A 16987-nucleotide genomic window follows, 5' to 3' on the forward strand; every position below is an offset into this window, starting at 1 on the left:
TAAATTCGTTTATTTTACAGGCTCAGTTACATAAGTTTAAAGGAGCCGAATTCTTAATTATATTTTTATAACTATACATAAACATTTTATTAATCTAAGGTTAACGGATGTTGAATAAAAAAAGAGATTTTTTTCAATCACATATAATTTTTTTTTCATCGATTTCAGTATTTTTTATTAAAAACATGTATTTTCTTCAAAAAAATGTCAGTGAATGTTTGAGTAAGGGTCGTGGTCTGCTGTTCGACGCAACTTTGTCGCGGTGCTCTCACAAGAACGTTGTACGGCACTTACGTCCATTTTCCGGATACAATTCTGGATTCTTGTAGTCAGTTGCTTCGTGTCCTTGGCCCTCCAATTGTTTTTATACACTAGGGCACTGAGTGAGCCAAAGAAATCCTCTATTGGGCGACACTCACGTTATCTTAGAGCGATTAGATAAGGAAACTGTCGAACCACAAGCCCAACAGATCGGACGAACACACATCTGCGGCCTAGTTTGACCAAAAATGAACTAAGAATCATTATTCGATATCCCTTTGACTTGGGACATACGGTGAGTAAAACTGTCCATATGATTCGTAATTGTTATGGCCCAGTTGTTCAAAACATGCAGGAAGTGATATGAGTAAGTGGTTTCGAATAGATATTAGTTACATGGACTTGTCACGGACAGGCCGCCCACATGTTATCGAAAATGTAGAGCAGGTCCGTAATGATGTTAGGGATAAGTCAAGGAATAAAGGAGTTATTGGATGCCCGCGGGACAGTCGATCGATATCAGGATTTGCTTAGCATAGTAGTCAAGAATTTAGGCAGATCCCATGTCTCAGCTGCTAAGAAATGTTGCCCTTGTTGCTCGGTAATGCACCCAACACCCCCACCCCCATAGAGTGGAGTAGACAATAGCGAAGGCGCAGGAAATTTGAGATATTAGAGCATCCGGCCGTCCTAAGTCCAACAGATTATCATTTATTCAGGTCTATGCACAATCGTATGAGAAATTGAGATCTAAGAGATAGATCGCGAACCTCCTTACGGAGTATTTCAGCTTGTCACATTCATTCTTTGCTAGGGGTATAGACCAGCTCAAGGCTAGGTGGAGGAACGTGGGTTCGATTTCGTTTTCTAAGAATCGACATAAACAAAAACTGATTTTGAGGGTTGATGAGGTCTACAAATCGACTCCTATTAATTAACATAAGTATTTATTTGAAATTTCAAGATACTTACGTAGGTTACGTGATACGTGAACCAACATAAGAATGACTAATATTTTAGTAGAAAGTTGTAAGTTGTATTAATAATTATTCGTTACACACATTCGTTACACGTTACACTTTTATGTATATTTATTGATGAGAAAATGATGTCAAGTCTACTCACTTAACCAACCGCAAAGTTTTTGAATTGGTAAATATTTTGAATCAATTAGATAAAAATTAAAATGATTAAAGGGGTCATTGGGTCATTTTGGAAAAGGGGTCTCTTGCTCAAAATGGTTTGAGAATCCATGGTATAGAGCGATATGGGCGCTCTTGGGCATGTTCAGGAGAATCATTCACAATGGGTTGACAGAATGCACGAAGGGTGCCCATGGGCTGCCGGACAGACAATTCGGATTTCAGAAAGGGAATACCGTAGATCTCCCTGTACCATTCGCATAGTGGTCGAAAGAGCCAAGAAGGCATCCGAACAGAAGCGTAGAGGAAACCGACAATGTGCAGTGATAACCAGAGATGCCCACCTTCCTGATTTTTCAGGATTTCCCAGACTTTTTAGCACGCTCCCTGATATCCTGACGAACACTAAATTTATCCTGATTTTCCTGAAATGATCCTGATTTTTGCTGATTTTTGTACTCTTTACATTATTCGTAATAAATATATTGGTTTCCGTGCCAATCATGACTTTTCTGTCATGATAGATCTCCGGTTCGCACTTGTATATAAAAGTTAAACTGTGTACTTAACTTTTTTCTATCTTTACCCTCAATTGTTTCGTGGCTTCCCAAAGCAGTGCTAGAAAATTTCATGAAACCAGATTTTCTGACGAATTTATGAAATTACAACGAAATTAGTTTGAAGAACAACATTGCTTTATTTAGGATAATGTGTATGTAGATGTATCCCCACAGTTATTAATGTGGGAATACGTTTCAGAGTGTAAAATTACTCAAGAGAAAATTTTTGAATCCACAGTTAATATAAAAAGATTTTATATGTAATTTATTCGTCTGATTCAATGTAGAATAAACTTTAATGATGGGACTATGGTAAATATATCTATAACCGTACTAAATATCATAAAAATTAAGGAAAAAAATTAGGAAAAATGAAACAAGTCTTCTACTGCTGATATGCTTTCCTCATTTGTTGAGTAAAGATTCATTCCAAAGCATGGATGATGAACTCAGTGAAAATTTGAATATTGATTTCTCTGCAATTGACTGATGCTGTAGATTTTTCGGAAAAAATGTAAACGATCGAAAAGTCAGGCGAAACACTAGCATTTCCGCTTATGCGAGGATTTATACCAAGCATATCCGGTCATCGCCCGAAGGAAGATATACTCTGTTTCTGGTGGGATTTGGAATGGATCCTGTATTATGAGCTACTACCAAGCAACTTGTTTCTCACATGTATGGCTCGCAGCAGTTTTCGACGAGGAAGCAAACATGTTCTGGGAGAATAGAATATTTAAGCTGTGTGAAAGATGGCGAAAGATTGTGGAACAGAACTATGGATATGAAATTAACTTATAATGCTTTGATTGAAAATTATGTTTTTGTTTTCCCAAAAATTGACATTAACTTTTCGGACAACCCAATATGAACTATCCTGATTTATCCTGATTTTTATTTTCATTCTTCCTGATTTTTTCAAATTATAGTTGGCAACCCTGGTGATAACGATTGATGTTAATAGAGCGTCTAATAGTGCCAGCGCTCTCCAAAATGAGAATCCCAGAATATTCGTGCAGAATCTGAAGAACCTCAGAAGAGCAGCTGTGACGGGGAGCGCGATATATTGGTGAACACTGTGTAGAACCGTAGGGTATAAACAAAGTTTTCAGGAGTCAAATACTGATCAAATGCATGAGCACCATAGCCCTCCGAAGTCGCCACGATGTGGTTCTAGGAGGACTCAGGCTACACAAAAGCAGACGATTCGGTTTCACTGGGCGGTGAACCCCATATGGCGTCTGAGCTTACCCGTCTCAGATAAGGCTGGTAGAGCTTGCCTAACCTCTTAACACATTAAGGACCGGAGAGAAATCTGTAAGACATACGCCTGGGACCGCACGTTTTGACTTGTTTGAAATTGCTTGCTTTGCTTGCAAGTTTTTAAGAGGCTTTGAACTTTGCAGTTCATTCGCCTCTATGTGTGAAGTGAAACATGAGCATGGGTCAATATAGGAAAATATACAGAATTTTGAAAATCAAAAAAACGGTCGCGAAAATTGCAATTAACCCCTATCAGGCAATTCAATTTTTATTCGTGTAACTCAAGGAACCGTGGGATCTATGGGAAATCCCAAGAATTATTCCAGTCGTTCCTTCTGGAACAGGAACGCTTGTGGAAGGGCTGAAGGTGTTGAACATGGAGAAGTAAATGGGCGGCATCCAAAAGTCAGTCTTTCTGAGCGTATGAATGACATAGTAGATGTCAGGTATAGCTAACCGCGTACAATGGAACATCCCTTGAAAGCATGGAAGTGATTATGAATATTCTATTCTGCATGATTCCAGATACTTACGAATAGATTCACGATTGAGGGTAAAACACTTCTGGAACAAACTAAGAATACAGAAACTTGAACAAATAAGACCTCTTGTTCCGCTTGACGGATGGAATGATGATATAACCCTTTGGGGCACAGAATTTTAGAAAATAAAAATATCCATGCTGCATGCTGAAGTTCAAAATTGAAAAAATGGTGTGTTGTCATATGATGATAAACCTTTCCAACGCATTCCGAAAAAAAAATTATGAGCACGCAGCTATTCTAATATTTCTAGTTGGGTCAAAAGGGATAACCGACCCGGGTGTAACAATAAGTTTGATGCACAAGAATCCCCTAACCTTCCCGAAGCTTCCGGCGAGTCACTATCGATGTGTGCGCCTTGTTGTTTTTCTGATGAAATACAATTCCTCATCTATTGGCCATTCTTGGGCGATTGCTTGTTTTAGACGGATCAATATTTTACGCCATTTGAATCACAATCCCACGAAAAGCTCCAATGGACTTTTTTTTCTCTATTTTCACATACAATACAAATGAAATGATCCTGGAGAATTATTTATTTTGTATTCTAAACACCGATAATACGCCATTATCGTATCATACGCGGAATTGAGTGCACAGAACTGACACTTCGAACTTTTCAAATCATACCAAGAAACATGGAGACACAGAAACTATGACGGAGTCGCATTCGATTTTGTCCTATATGCAAATAACCTTCCGATGAATTACCTAATTCCACCTGCTTTTCTTCTTTCTCGGTCTTTCCTCGCCTTCTTGTTGCTGATGCTCCTGCTGCTGTTCCGGACGACCCTTCTGATCGTCACATGATGCCGCTACGAAGCCTTGCATTGCCGGCTTCGCAAACACTCCTCCCTCTGGGATCGTGTTCTCCCAGGTTCGATCGGAAGATGCTTTGAATTGTGCATTGTATTGTGCTTTAAACGTTTCTCGCATTGCGGTGAATCGATCCGTTGCTGGTCCTTTACTGGTGGTATTTACGCCACCGCCAGCATCCGCCGAGGAAGAAGACGATCCATCAGATGGTTTCAGTGGACCACTTGGGACCGGTCGGCTACGGAAACCAAGGCCCGCCCCGCCAACGTTCATATTTTTACCTTTATTGTTTTGCTTGAATCGTGAATTTCGGAACCATGAACTCTGCATGGCAAGTTTCATCAGCTCATCCGAAACCTCCTGATTAGCACCCTCCAGATTCCGCACCAAGTGCCCCGCGAATTCTTTATCCTTATCCGTCACCAATGTGTACGCGGTGCCTTTCTCGCCGGCGCGACCGGTTCTACCGATACGATGGGTGTGGGTATCAATATCGCGGGCAATATCATAGTTAATCACATTCCGAATGTGGGGAATATCGAGACCACGAGCTGCCACGTCGGTAGCCACCATTATATCCACCTCGCGACGCTTGAATTGAGTGATTACTGTGTTACGATCCGCTTGATCCATGTCACCGTGTAACAATACCGGATCGTATTCTTTCAATTTGAGATTATTCGCAACCTGAAAAGTGGAACATGTGCATAAGGCGAGGAATTAAGTGGAAACTATACCCGCATACCTGATCAGCATCAGCTTTCTTCGTTACGAAAATCAACACGCTTCCTTCAGACAGAAGCTGAACCATCTTCTCCAAAAGCCAGCTCCATTTGTGCGTTGGGTTATGGAACACGATAACATGCTGAGTAACGTCTTGGTTAGCCTCACCTAGATCACCATGCATGATCCTTACCGGATCGGTCAGTACATCACGAGCCAATCGTTCGATTCGTTTTTTGAAAGTCGCACTGAATAGCAACGTTTGCCGGTCCGGGCGGACATGATTACAGATGGAACGAACTTGGGGTTCGAAGCCCATATTAAACATTTTATCCGCTTCATCCAGCACCAAATATGTTACACGTTTCAAATTGGTCGCTTTCATTTTGACCATATCAATCATGCGACCAGGGGTGGCCACCACAATCTCCGCCCCCTGTTCCAGAGCTTTACTTTGCTCCCATTTCGACCCGCCACCATAGCAGCAACACACGCTGATGTTATAAATCTTTCCAAACTTCTTCGCTTCCTGATAAATCTGTAGCGACAGTTCTCGAGTTGGCGCCAATATCAGCCCGATTGGACCATCCCCAGGCCCGAGCTCTTTCTGGTCCATAATATGAACCAACATCGGCCACAGGAAAGCAGCCGTCTTACCACTGCCCGTTTTGGCAATACCAATGATATCACGACCACTCAGTGCAGCCGGAACGGATTGCGCCTGGATCGGCGTCGGTTGCGTGTATTCCGACTTACGAATGGCCTTCATGAGCGATTCGTCAAAACCGAAGTGCGCAAAACTGGTAACCGGTGCCGGCGGAAGTGGACCGCTCACTTTCACGCCCAATTTCTTCCTCAACTCTTCGGTCTTTATCACGCTCAAACCAAGAATGTCTTCGTGTGGAATATAGAAATTTTTCTCGAATTTGTCGTACTCGATTTCCGAATGGTAGATCGGTGGCAGAGGATCGATGTCGCGCTTCCTTACAGGCGGAATAGGATTTCCATCCTCATCGTACTCCAGCTCTGCGTCGGAACCATCCCCGTCCAGAACGCCAGCATTTGGGTTTTCCTCCATATAACTGGAAGAGAATACGATACCGATAGGCGATTGTGATTATAATTTCATCTTTGAAAAATGATTACTCACCGATAGTAACTCTCCTCATTGTCCTCGTCGTCGATGTCATGCCGGACCCCTTTCTTCGGATCAACATTCGGCAACGGGATCTTTTTCTTCTCCCGCTCTACCTGGGCTTCGATTCCAGCCATGAACGCATCTAACGGATCCGCATCGTCCTCATCATCTTCGTCGTTATCATCCGATTTATTACCGGCTCGTTTGTTATCCTTCGAGAGACGTTTTTCGACGTGAAGATCGATGAAGATAGAAAAAGAGCGTGTGCAGGTGATGTGTTTTCCCAAGAGAGTTTTGTTTGTTCATGTTTTTTTTTGGGATTTGGATTTTGGTTTTGAAGGCGAAAATGTTTCTAACGGTCACTTACTTGCGATCCACTTGCCGAGGGAGAACCTGGTGCCGGAATATATTCCAGCTGGGGAGCCGGCTCTTCCTCTTCCTCGAAGTAGCTATGGAACAAAACGAAACGAAAAGCTAATTATTTCAACACTTCACCGCAATCTCAACCGTGACTTACTCGTCTTCAGTTTTACCGCGTCTCTTGAACAGCGTATATTGTGAAGAAGGATTTGAGTAAGCTGCGATGGCATCCATCGTATGGTAGCCGTGTTTTGATACTCCACTGTCCGGGTTGAAGGATTTGGGTGGCGCAAACCCAGATCCTCGTCCGCATAACGAACTCGGCGGAGGAACAGCATTTAAAGAGAAACTTTTCTGTTGTTGTTGTTGTTGCTGTTGCTGTGATTGCTGCTGTTGTTGCGGTCGGCCCGAGAATGCGCCCGAAAGCTGGCCCGGACGTCGCAATGAGAAACTGAAATTTCCACGATTACTTCCACTCATTTTGTAGGGTACGCATGTAGGGTACAATCCACGGCAAATTGTCACTCTACAAGAGATTTATTACAACTTTATCCACTTTTCCAAAAATCAATAGATGCCACTGCACCGCTGGTAATCCCAGTTTTTCTCTTTGACAGTTGAATGGTGGATTCTGCTGCGTGTGCCCAAATCATTTGAACCCGAGTAGATGATGTTTACATCAAGATATTTATATGGTAGGAAGTGTAGCCGTTTGGTCACTTTGGGCACGAAATGGTATGTATATGAATTATATGTACAGAATAGCAGCAAATGGAATCACAGGAGTCTCAAATGGGGACTTTATGGTTAAATTGGTTACGTATCCGCGTACTATTCGTCAGTTCGAATTCTCTTAATAATTTTAAATGTGTATTTGACTGTTATAAGTATTTCAAATACGATCTGCGATGTCCGAAAGCCACACGAAAGACACGGCTACGAGTCACCAGCTAAATTCGGTTGCTAAACATAATTAGGCAACTCTCTACCATAACTTGGCAACCACACCGGGAGTTGCCATTCTGGTTAGTAAAATAACAATGCCCCCTAGAGTAGCAGCCGGTTCATAAATATGGCAACGCATTAGTAACTTCATCGCAAGCTTGGTATTTGCAGCAAACATAAAAAATCAGTTTTTATTCTCTGCGTTCTGCGTTGGTTGTGATTAAGTTGTTTTATAAAATAGTGAATAGATACATCGTCCAGTCAACTATTCTCTTGGACTAACCTTGCCGACGTCAAAGTTGCCATTGATGGTGTATGTAAATGCGACCATATGATTTTCATGGGACTTTACGGTGAAGGGACCTTGTATGTGTAGCGCACTATCATAGGGAATAAAAGTATACATTGTGTCCAATTGCAAACTGTAATTTTATTCTGTATTTTAGAACCTAGTAGTCACAAAATGAAATGTTTTGTTATAGGTGTACTATTAGGTAATTTTTCGAGTAATTTCGTAATTCCATCCTTCTGTGGTTTACCGGCGAAATATTTTCATGGGATTTTCGATAGCTCTTATGTCAGCCGGCGTTTTTCCTTCTGGAAAGTTCTGGCGAGATCGGAACAAATGGTAATTAGCCGATGCAAGATCTAGACAATACATTGAATGCATTAAAACCTCCCAACCAAATTCTGCCTTCTTTAGCAAACGCTTTGCAATCTTTACGGCCGCCTCCGATTTACCGTTTGTTTGCTTTTATTCAATGTCCTGATCTATGCCGTATCCAATATTTTTTCTACAAATTAAAACTACAGTTTTACAGAAAGTATTAAATTGTTTTTTGATTATTTTTTTTCCTCGAAAGGTATGGAACTGTCCACATAGCACATGAACAGAAAAAGTGCGGTTTTAGACATCCTCACCCCCTCTCCGCCGCCTCCTCCGCACCAAGCCGCCGAGGTGACGCAATCCGAGTCGAACCGTCGTCGAAAGCGGCGGTCTCTCGCACGCAAACCTGAGTTCCACCGATTGCCCGGTTAGTTTGAAACATAAGAGACGATCCTTCAGTTTGGTCCGACCGAGCGTTAGCGAGTCGTATGTCGGACGGCATACGCTTGTCTGGTGCATTACGTTTGCCCGGTTAATTTTTGCGTTGAAACTTTGATACCGCAAATCTCAAATACATATTTTCGTATCACTAAAAAATAATAAAACAGTGCAAACAACAAGGCAAGAACAATACAAAAAATAACTGAATGTCCATGCGAAAAATAAAATTGCTATCTATTGAATTCCGGTTCCGGTTACGCTAATACGTAAGTACCCAACTGTCGCATCTTTAGTGGCGAACCTCCATCCTTGGTTACATTTTAATGGTTAGAAGATGATTCCAATTGCCCCTCGTTATCCCAGTGGAACGTGCAATACAGAATACAATTGATAGAAAGTAAATAAAGTATAATAGAGTAGCGAAAGTAAGATGGCAGATAGTTAAATTAAAATCAGAAAAATAATAGGTGAATTGAAAAGACTATATAGAGACAGAAACAGTTGAATGTTTTAGGCCTTGTTCTCACTGCAGCGAAGCGTCAGCGTGGCTTGGGCGGGCGAGTTACGCTTACGATCAATCGTGTGTGTTCTTGCTGATGTGTTCACACCAGGCTGACGGTTTTGACGTGTGGCTAGCGTGCAAACGAAAACACTTCACACCGGCGATATTTGTACTTCTCCGCTTCTCTCTAGCATATGTTTGTTTGTAGTAGTGACATAATTTAGATTTTTTTTTGTTTTTTTTTATTTTTTACGTTTTTTACCCTCCGAGTTTTTAGCCGGATACGTCCAACGATGTTGGAATATTGAAAAATAAACCAATTCTCATTCTTTCATTCAAAAACACACATTGACAATTTTCATAGAACACGCCAAAGACACGCCGCTGGCACTGTACAATGTGAGTGAATTAGAATATCGTGGCGAGAAGTGAACACGCCCCGCTCACGCCACGTTAACGCCCCGCTGCAGTGAGAACATGACTTAAGATTTCGACTATAGGGGGTTAATTAAAAACACGACTGATCAAGTTGGCTGTCGTCAATCTAATGAACGCATGACTTTATTCTCTCTACTCATCGATCACTGATACAAATGTTATATAATAGTCTTTGTTTACCACTTTTACCTCGTTAGTGGGTTTAAACACAAAGGTCGATTGAGAATAACTCAAGCAAACACTAGGATAAAAACTTTTACAACGCATTGATACTAAGCTGAGATTTCTCTGCCAAATAACACTCCTTGAATATGAGTGGCAAGCTCTTGAATACGCGTGACCACAGTGCAAGTCGTAAAAAAAATCTTTGACTGAAAATCTCCCGACCAGAACGGTAAGCGAACCTGGACCGGGATGGAACTTACCTAATATTCAATTTGCTTTGATGAGTATCAACATAACGCCACAAAAAAAACTTTCGAAAATCGGATATACGTAATCCGCGGAAAATTCAAAATTCGCGACAGTTTTTGAGCAGATCTTGTAAACATCTTGGTTGAAGATTTAATATTTTCTGGTATAATATATACACTCATTAATGCAACCATTTTATTTACTGTGTAAAAACGTGACAGTTCTCAGTTTCCCGCACTTTGTAGATCTTTAGGGTCAGTTTCCATCTGTGAGAAATTCTCATGAATATATATCTGATTTTCAATCATCGCACTGGTACTGTTGTGTGATTCATGTCGCGAATGTATTCATGTATTTATTAATGAAAAGTAGAAGTGTAGTCAACATATAGGGGAACCGCAGGTAATACGGATAGTGGGGGTAATATGGACAGGTGGTTGATTTGTATAGTTACATTTTGAATTTCACATTTCTTTTAATGAGAACGCCTTCTATATGAGGGGCCTAGAATGCAAGGGGTGTAAGTGACTTGATCGATTTCTCTTCATCAACTTTTTCTTTAGTTAATAACTAAATTGCAAAAACGTTCCAATTTAAGTTTGCTATAGAATCTGATAGGTGAGGTTCTGACCTATCTTCCACATTGTCAAATACAGCTGGGAATGTATTTGAGGCTAAGCTAAGATGTAATTTTAGCAGCTTCGATATGAGGTATTTTGAGTGGTTTAATATCAAAATTCGCTGATGGTTATATTTCGGTTTGTGAGTTAACAGAGAAGCGATATTAGGTATGTACGGAAAATTAAGTTCATTTTTGAGTAGAAAATCTAAATTATTAAAATAATTGTACTGGTGGGGTAAAGCGGATAGTTGCCAGTGGGAGTGAGATGGACTGTGAAATTTTAATCTATTCCTGAGGAATGCCTCGCGTCCATAAATGGAAATCAAATCGCCCAATGTGGACTGTTTAGAAGCTGACTGGAACCAAAAATAAAATAGGTGAGGGTCTGTTCGTTTATACTGCTTAAAAGCACGATATCCCTTCTAGGTGGATTAATTCGATTTTTTAATCATTCAACGGACATTCGTGATGAGTTCAGACCTTGGTTGAATGAAATTATTCCTCTCGCGATCGATAAACCTCTACGCTTCATGTATTACAAACCTGTCCATATTACCCCCACTATGTGTCCACCCGCATCGAGAAAAAAGTTGTACTTTTCGGTCTATTTTAATTTCAGTAAAAAACATTGGAAAACACATTTTTATAAAATATCTGGCCAATTAGGTAGAGAAACAGTATATTAAATTGCAAGAAACTGCATCAAAGTTTTGGGAAATAAGAGTTTCCAAAGATATAATTGAAGTTCTTCCAGTGAGAATTTCTAAAGCCTTTAAATCTTCTGGATAATTTCTCATTATCGCAGTTATGCATACCCCGAATATAAGTTCGAATATTTGTTCTCACCTACTTACATATATTTTCTGATGAATAAATTCGTCCATAGCTATAAATCTCACAAGTGGACACCTACCTTTACTTCGATGAAAACAAGAATCACGGCAAAACACGTTCATTGCCTGGATTAATTTGTCCGCATATCTCGTTATGGATAAACCAGACTGTAAATATGGACTTGAGTGCTATCAGAAGAATCCAGCTCATAAGGAAAAGTATCGTCATCCGGAAAAACCCACAGCCAGTGAAACAACAGATAAAACTAAAACTGATTCAACATCTCCCAAGAAAAACGACGCATCGGCGGCTTCAAAACATCGATCCGCTTCACCAGATAGTTCGGATGTGTTTGAATCAATAAAGAAATGTAAGCGTCCACCGACTCCAGAGAAAGACCACAATAATGATGAGGAAAAAGATGAAAGTAACCAGTATTACGGAATGACTCGTCAACGATACACTCTACCGGAGGTTCCAATGGATGCGGGGATGATGAGTGACATATACGATCCACAAATTGAATTCTCCAAGAAAGCCGAATATAAAGAGCTCTGTGAAGATCCGAAACAATTTATAAAACATAAATTCCTGGTCGATATGCCCAGCTGCTTCGAATCGCTGTGGAAATTTTGTGTATCGAAAAGTGGAGAAAAACCGGAAGATGTGTTCGATAAATTCGGACTTCGTTTGATTGGTCCATTTGATGTTTTGGCTAAAAAGTTTGAACACGCCAAGATGCACGAGCCCGGAGATTATCTACGGCATTGGCGATTCTACTACGATCCGCCGGAATTCCAAACAGTGTTTGTCAAGAAAGGAACAGGGGTACATTACGGATACTGGAGAGATCAGCCAGATGATACCAGTGGATTGATGGCGGTCAATGACGCAAATAAAGGATGTGAATTCAAGCTCATCGGGGAGAATGCATTTGATGCTGTGATGTAAGTTCATTTGAATAGATATTCAATAGTGTAATTTTATTTTTATTTTCGTAGACATTTCTTAGAAAATGAAGTCGTAACGACACCTTTCAATAAATCACAAATTACTTCGATGAAAAGATCTCTGGAAGAGTGGGCTAAAGATCATAACATTGGATTGAAAGGTGGAGACAAATTGAAGGCACGCGGTAAAACAGTAGTCTGCAAAACATTCCACAAGGCCGGAATCGTCGTTCCTTTTGATAGGAAAAAAGAGGTTGGCTACAGAGAGTTGCTGGAGAGTGATGCTAACTTGAAGAAAATTCTCGCAAAATTCGACACCATTGATAATGCACCGGATAAAATTGAGTTTGATGCGGCGATGTCCCAGCTTCAGCCAATTGTAACCGCTGCCTTCATCGCGGTGGATGAGTGTGACTTTGGAACGGCGCTCGAATTAGCGATAGACTTATTCTGTCATGGAACGGAGAATCTGCACAAAGTAGCGAAACCACTATTTGTGACGGCATATTCAATGCTACAGAGACCGCAGTTTATTGCAATTATGAAGGTAAAATGATTTTGGTTGCGAAGAGATATATAAACAATAATTGACGATTTGTTTCTTGCAGTCACACTTGGAAGATCGCCGGAAGGGTATAGACTTGGATCTATTGACAAAATAAACCAAATTTGCATCGTATTTATTTTTATCTTCATTACATCATCGGATACAAATATACTTTCTAATTATTTTGCATAATTATAAAACGAGTGTATTACTGAGACGACACATTTTAATCTTAAAATATCCTAACATGCTTTCGCCGATAATATTGATTAATGAAACACACAATACGTTCGTATATACAGTGACTCAAACTCATAATCGTACGCCACCATGCAGATCTTTTTTCCCTTTGGAAAGTCGAAAACAGGCTTTCGGGACACTCTGGGCCTGATTCTCGAATACACTTCACGGTGGAAACGAAATAAACGGCACGCCATTGAACTACGTTTTACGAGTTAGTGAATTGTCGAAGATAATGAGTTCTCAGGCAGAATGAACACTTTTCAAATAAAAAATCATTAATGAAAATTAACTTCTTCGTATCAAACTGGTATCCAATATGAGTGGAAAACTTTGTTTTCTACATGTGATATAATAATCTCATACAAAAGATTCATCTGAAGATAATTTGATATTATAATGATAAATTTAGCGGAAAACTAATCTCGCATCCAGATGTCGACACTGTACCGTTGTCATCGCGAATACGTTTCATTCCGGGCCTGATTCTCGAATACACTTCACGGTGGAAACGAAATAAACGGCACGCCATTGAACTACGTTTTACGAGTTAGTGAAGTGTCGAAGATAATGATGAGTTTTCAGGCAGAATGAGCACTTTTCAAATAAAAAATCATTAATGAAAATTAACTTCTTCGTATCAAACTGGTATTCAATGTGAGTGGAAGACTTTGTTTTCATCATGTGATATGATAATCCCATACAAAAATTTCATCTGAAGATAATTTGATATTATAATGATAAATTTAGTGGGAAACTAATCTCGCATCCAGATGTCGACACCGTACCGTTGTCATCGCGAATGCGTTTCATACCGTTTCCACCGTGAAGTGTATTCGTAGTGTATTCGAGAATCAGGCCCTCCGTTTCCACCGTGAAGTGTATTCGTGGTATTCGTAGTGTATTCGAGAATCAGGCCCAAAGTCTCGAATATATATTATTCTTGAATAATAGTGGGAATTCGAGGAATACACCGTGAAGTGTATTCAAGAATCAGGCCCGGAATGAAACGTATCCGCGATGACAACGGTACGGTGTCGACATCTGGATACGAGATTGGTTTCTCACTAAACTTGTCATAATAATATTAGGCTGTCAAAAAAGACCTGCGGTATTTCCGCGAGGTGTCGTTGTAAGCGCGTAGTTCTAGTTGTATTCATTGTATCGAGTCATACTATAGCTTGTTGGAAAGGTAGCGCGCTATAATATAGTCCTTCACAGTGTTTTGTTTGGTAAAGTCGTTCGTGAGTTATAGTGTCGCAAATATGGAGCAAAATAAAGAGAAAATCCGACATATTTTACAGCACTACTATGACAAAGGCAAAAATGCATCTCAAGCTGCCAATAAAATTTGTGCAGTTTATGGACCCGATACAGTTTCCATTTCCACCGCACAACGATGGTTTCAACGTTTTCGTTCTGGTGTAGAGGTCGTCGAAGATGCGCCACGCTCCGGAAGGCCTGTCGTCGAAAATTGCGACAAAATCGCTGAATTAACCGATAAAGAGCGGCATATTAGCAGCCGTAGCATCGGCCAAGAGCTGGGGATAGGTCATCCCACCGTTATTAACCATTTGAAGCTTGGATTCACAAAGAAGCTCGATGTATGGGTGCCACACACGTTGACGCAAAAAAACATCTTTGACCGTATCGACGCATGTGAATCGCTGCTGAATCGCAACAAAATCGACCCGTTTCTGAAGCGGATGGTGACTGGCGATGAAAAGTGGGTCACTTACGACAACATGAAGCGCAAACGGTCGTGGTCGAAGCCCGCTGAAGCGGCTCAGACGGTGGCCAAGCCCTCATTAACGGCCAGGAAGGTTCTGCTGTGTGTTTGGTGGGATTGTCAAGGAATAATCTATTATGAGCTGCTTCCCTATGGCCAAACGCTCAATTCGGACCTGTACTGCCAACAACTGGACCGCTTGAAGGTAGCACTCATGAAGAAGAGGCCATCTTTGATAAACAGAGGCCGCATTGTCTTCCATCAGGACAACGCCAGGCCACACACTTCTTTGGTGACGCGCCAGAAGCTCCGGGAGCTCGGATGGGAGGTTCTTTTGCATCCGCCGTATAGTCCGGACCTTGCACCAAGTGACTACCACCTGTTTTTGTCCATGGCAAACGAGCTAGGTAGTCAGAAGTTAGCCACAAAAGAGGCCTGTGAAAATTGGCTATCCGAGTTTTTTGCCAATAAGGAAGCGAGCTTCTATAACAGGGGTATTATGAAGTTGGCATCTCGTTGGGAACAAGTTATCGAACAAAACGGCGCATATTTGACTTAAAACAGATGATTATAACTAATTTTATGAACAAATGAAAATTCAAAAAAAATACCGCAGGACTTTTTTGACAGCCTAATATCAAATTGACGAATTTACGCAAAGCTGAATCAGCTCATGCTACACCTACATTAGAGCTCAGAACTACAAAAGTGAGGGTGTTTGTTTATTTTACGCACTGAAAAGCGCGATTCGGTCGTAATTATTAATTTTATTTTTATTTAGATTCATTTCAGCCACTAAATGTCGTCAGTATATGGTTAGAAAATTATTGTTTTGTATATTGCCGATGGTTTCAACAAGCGATTTTACCAAAGTCATAGATAATCTTCGGAAATTTTAGGTTTGATGATGCATACCGGTTATTGATACTATGGATAATTGCGATGAAATCGATATCATATCAAATTGGCTGATATAATTGATTATGTAGGGGTCGATACGAGAAGGATTTGCAGTATTTTTAGCGCAAAACACCCTATTCATCGTTTACTTAGTTGAAAAAAAATTAAGGTTACAATACTTATAACAAGCCATTCCTCGTAATACACATAGCACATTGTAAAATGATGATTTTCTAACCTTTTCAGCGTGGAAAGAATACATGAAACCGGGAAATTTGAAGATAAATTCTGATTTGTCTAGAAAATTTGAACGAATTTCATACCAAAAAAACAAAACATCCTCATTTTACTCGCTGCGCCATCTGGTTGTAAATCCAAATTAAATTCGTCAATTATCTTCATGTGATATAATGATCTCATACAAAAATGTTATCTGAAGATAATTTGATATTACAATTGGCGATCTAACGTACAAATCTACACCTAGGCGGCGCTGCGGTGAAAGTGATGATGGTTTTAAATTTTGCCATGTGAGCTTATGGAAGGTTTGTACTTCTTTCCATAAATTACAATGTTATAATCATAAAAGATTATTTGATTGCGATGAGCTTGTAAGAAATTTAATTCTGCGCAATTTTATATATAACATGTTATTTATTTACCTCTTTCAGTAGTGAAAACTATAAAAATGTTGGTTGAATTAAAGAAGGAAATTCGAGAGCACAATCAAACACAAGTAGAAAAATGTACGATTCCTGCATGTGAGAACTACCTTGGAAAACCCGGAAGTAAAATATACGTGATTTGTTTTTAAGTTTTAGGATACATTAGCATCATTTTCTTAGTTCAAAAACAAAATCCAGATGTCTCACCGATCGTTTACGTTTTGCGTTAGATCGCCAATGACAAGTTTAATGAGAAACCAATCTCGTATTCAGATGTCTACACCGTACCGTTGTCATCGCGAATACGTTTCATTCCGTTTCCACCGTGAAGTGTATTCGAAGTGTATT

The 16987-nt window shown here is 40.2% G+C and overlaps 2 protein-coding genes across 2 annotated transcripts; one reads left to right on the forward strand and one right to left on the reverse strand.

The window, feature by feature from the left end:
* Positions 1–4286: 4286 nt before the first annotated feature.
* LOC129771793 (ATP-dependent RNA helicase DDX42) lies at positions 4287–7430 on the reverse strand. The gene is made up of 5 exons (XM_055775827.1): positions 6963–7430; positions 6813–6894; positions 6458–6657; positions 5330–6389; positions 4287–5271 (listed from the first exon to the last, which is right to left on the reverse strand). Exons 1-5 carry the CDS (start codon positions 7283–7285, stop codon positions 4480–4482), a joined length of 2457 nt encoding a protein of 818 aa, XP_055631802.1. The 5' UTR covers positions 7286–7430; the 3' UTR covers positions 4287–4479.
* Positions 7431–11674: 4244 nt separating this feature from the next.
* Positions 11675–13302, forward strand: LOC129768391 (histone PARylation factor 1-like). Its single transcript, XM_055770024.1, has 3 exons — positions 11675–12555; positions 12610–13105; positions 13167–13302. Exons 1-3 carry the CDS (start codon positions 11762–11764, stop codon positions 13218–13220), a joined length of 1344 nt encoding a protein of 447 aa, XP_055625999.1. The 5' UTR covers positions 11675–11761; the 3' UTR covers positions 13221–13302.
* Positions 13303–16987: the final 3685 nt, after the last annotated feature.

This window comes from Toxorhynchites rutilus, chromosome 2, assembly GCF_029784135.1.
Source record: "Toxorhynchites rutilus septentrionalis strain SRP chromosome 2, ASM2978413v1, whole genome shotgun sequence".
Lineage (NCBI taxonomy): Eukaryota > Metazoa > Arthropoda > Insecta > Diptera > Culicidae > Toxorhynchites > Toxorhynchites rutilus.

What these genes read in the sequence shown, in the direction of transcription:
- LOC129771793 (XM_055775827.1), bottom strand. Translation starts at nt 7,285, where the DNA reads ATGAGTGGAAGTAATCGTGGAAATTTCAGTTTCTCATTGCGACGTCCG. An exon ending in CGCGGTAAAACTGAAGACGA is followed by an intron (nt 6,895 to 6,962) that starts GTAAGTCACGGT and finishes TTTGTTCCATAG; the next exon opens with CTACTTCGAGGAAGAGGAAG. An exon ending in AGAAAGCTGATGCTGATCAG is followed by an intron (nt 5,272 to 5,329) that starts GTATGCGGGTAT and finishes TCCACTTTTCAG; the next exon opens with GTTGCGAATAATCTCAAATT.
- LOC129768391 (XM_055770024.1), top strand. Translation starts at nt 11,762, where the DNA reads ATGGATAAACCAGACTGTAAATATGGACTTGAGTGCTATCAGAAGAAT. An exon ending in AATGCATTTGATGCTGTGAT is followed by an intron (nt 12,556 to 12,609) that starts GTAAGTTCATTT and finishes TTATTTTCGTAG; the next exon opens with ACATTTCTTAGAAAATGAAG. An exon ending in AGTTTATTGCAATTATGAAG is followed by an intron (nt 13,106 to 13,166) that starts GTAAAATGATTT and finishes TGTTTCTTGCAG; the next exon opens with TCACACTTGGAAGATCGCCG.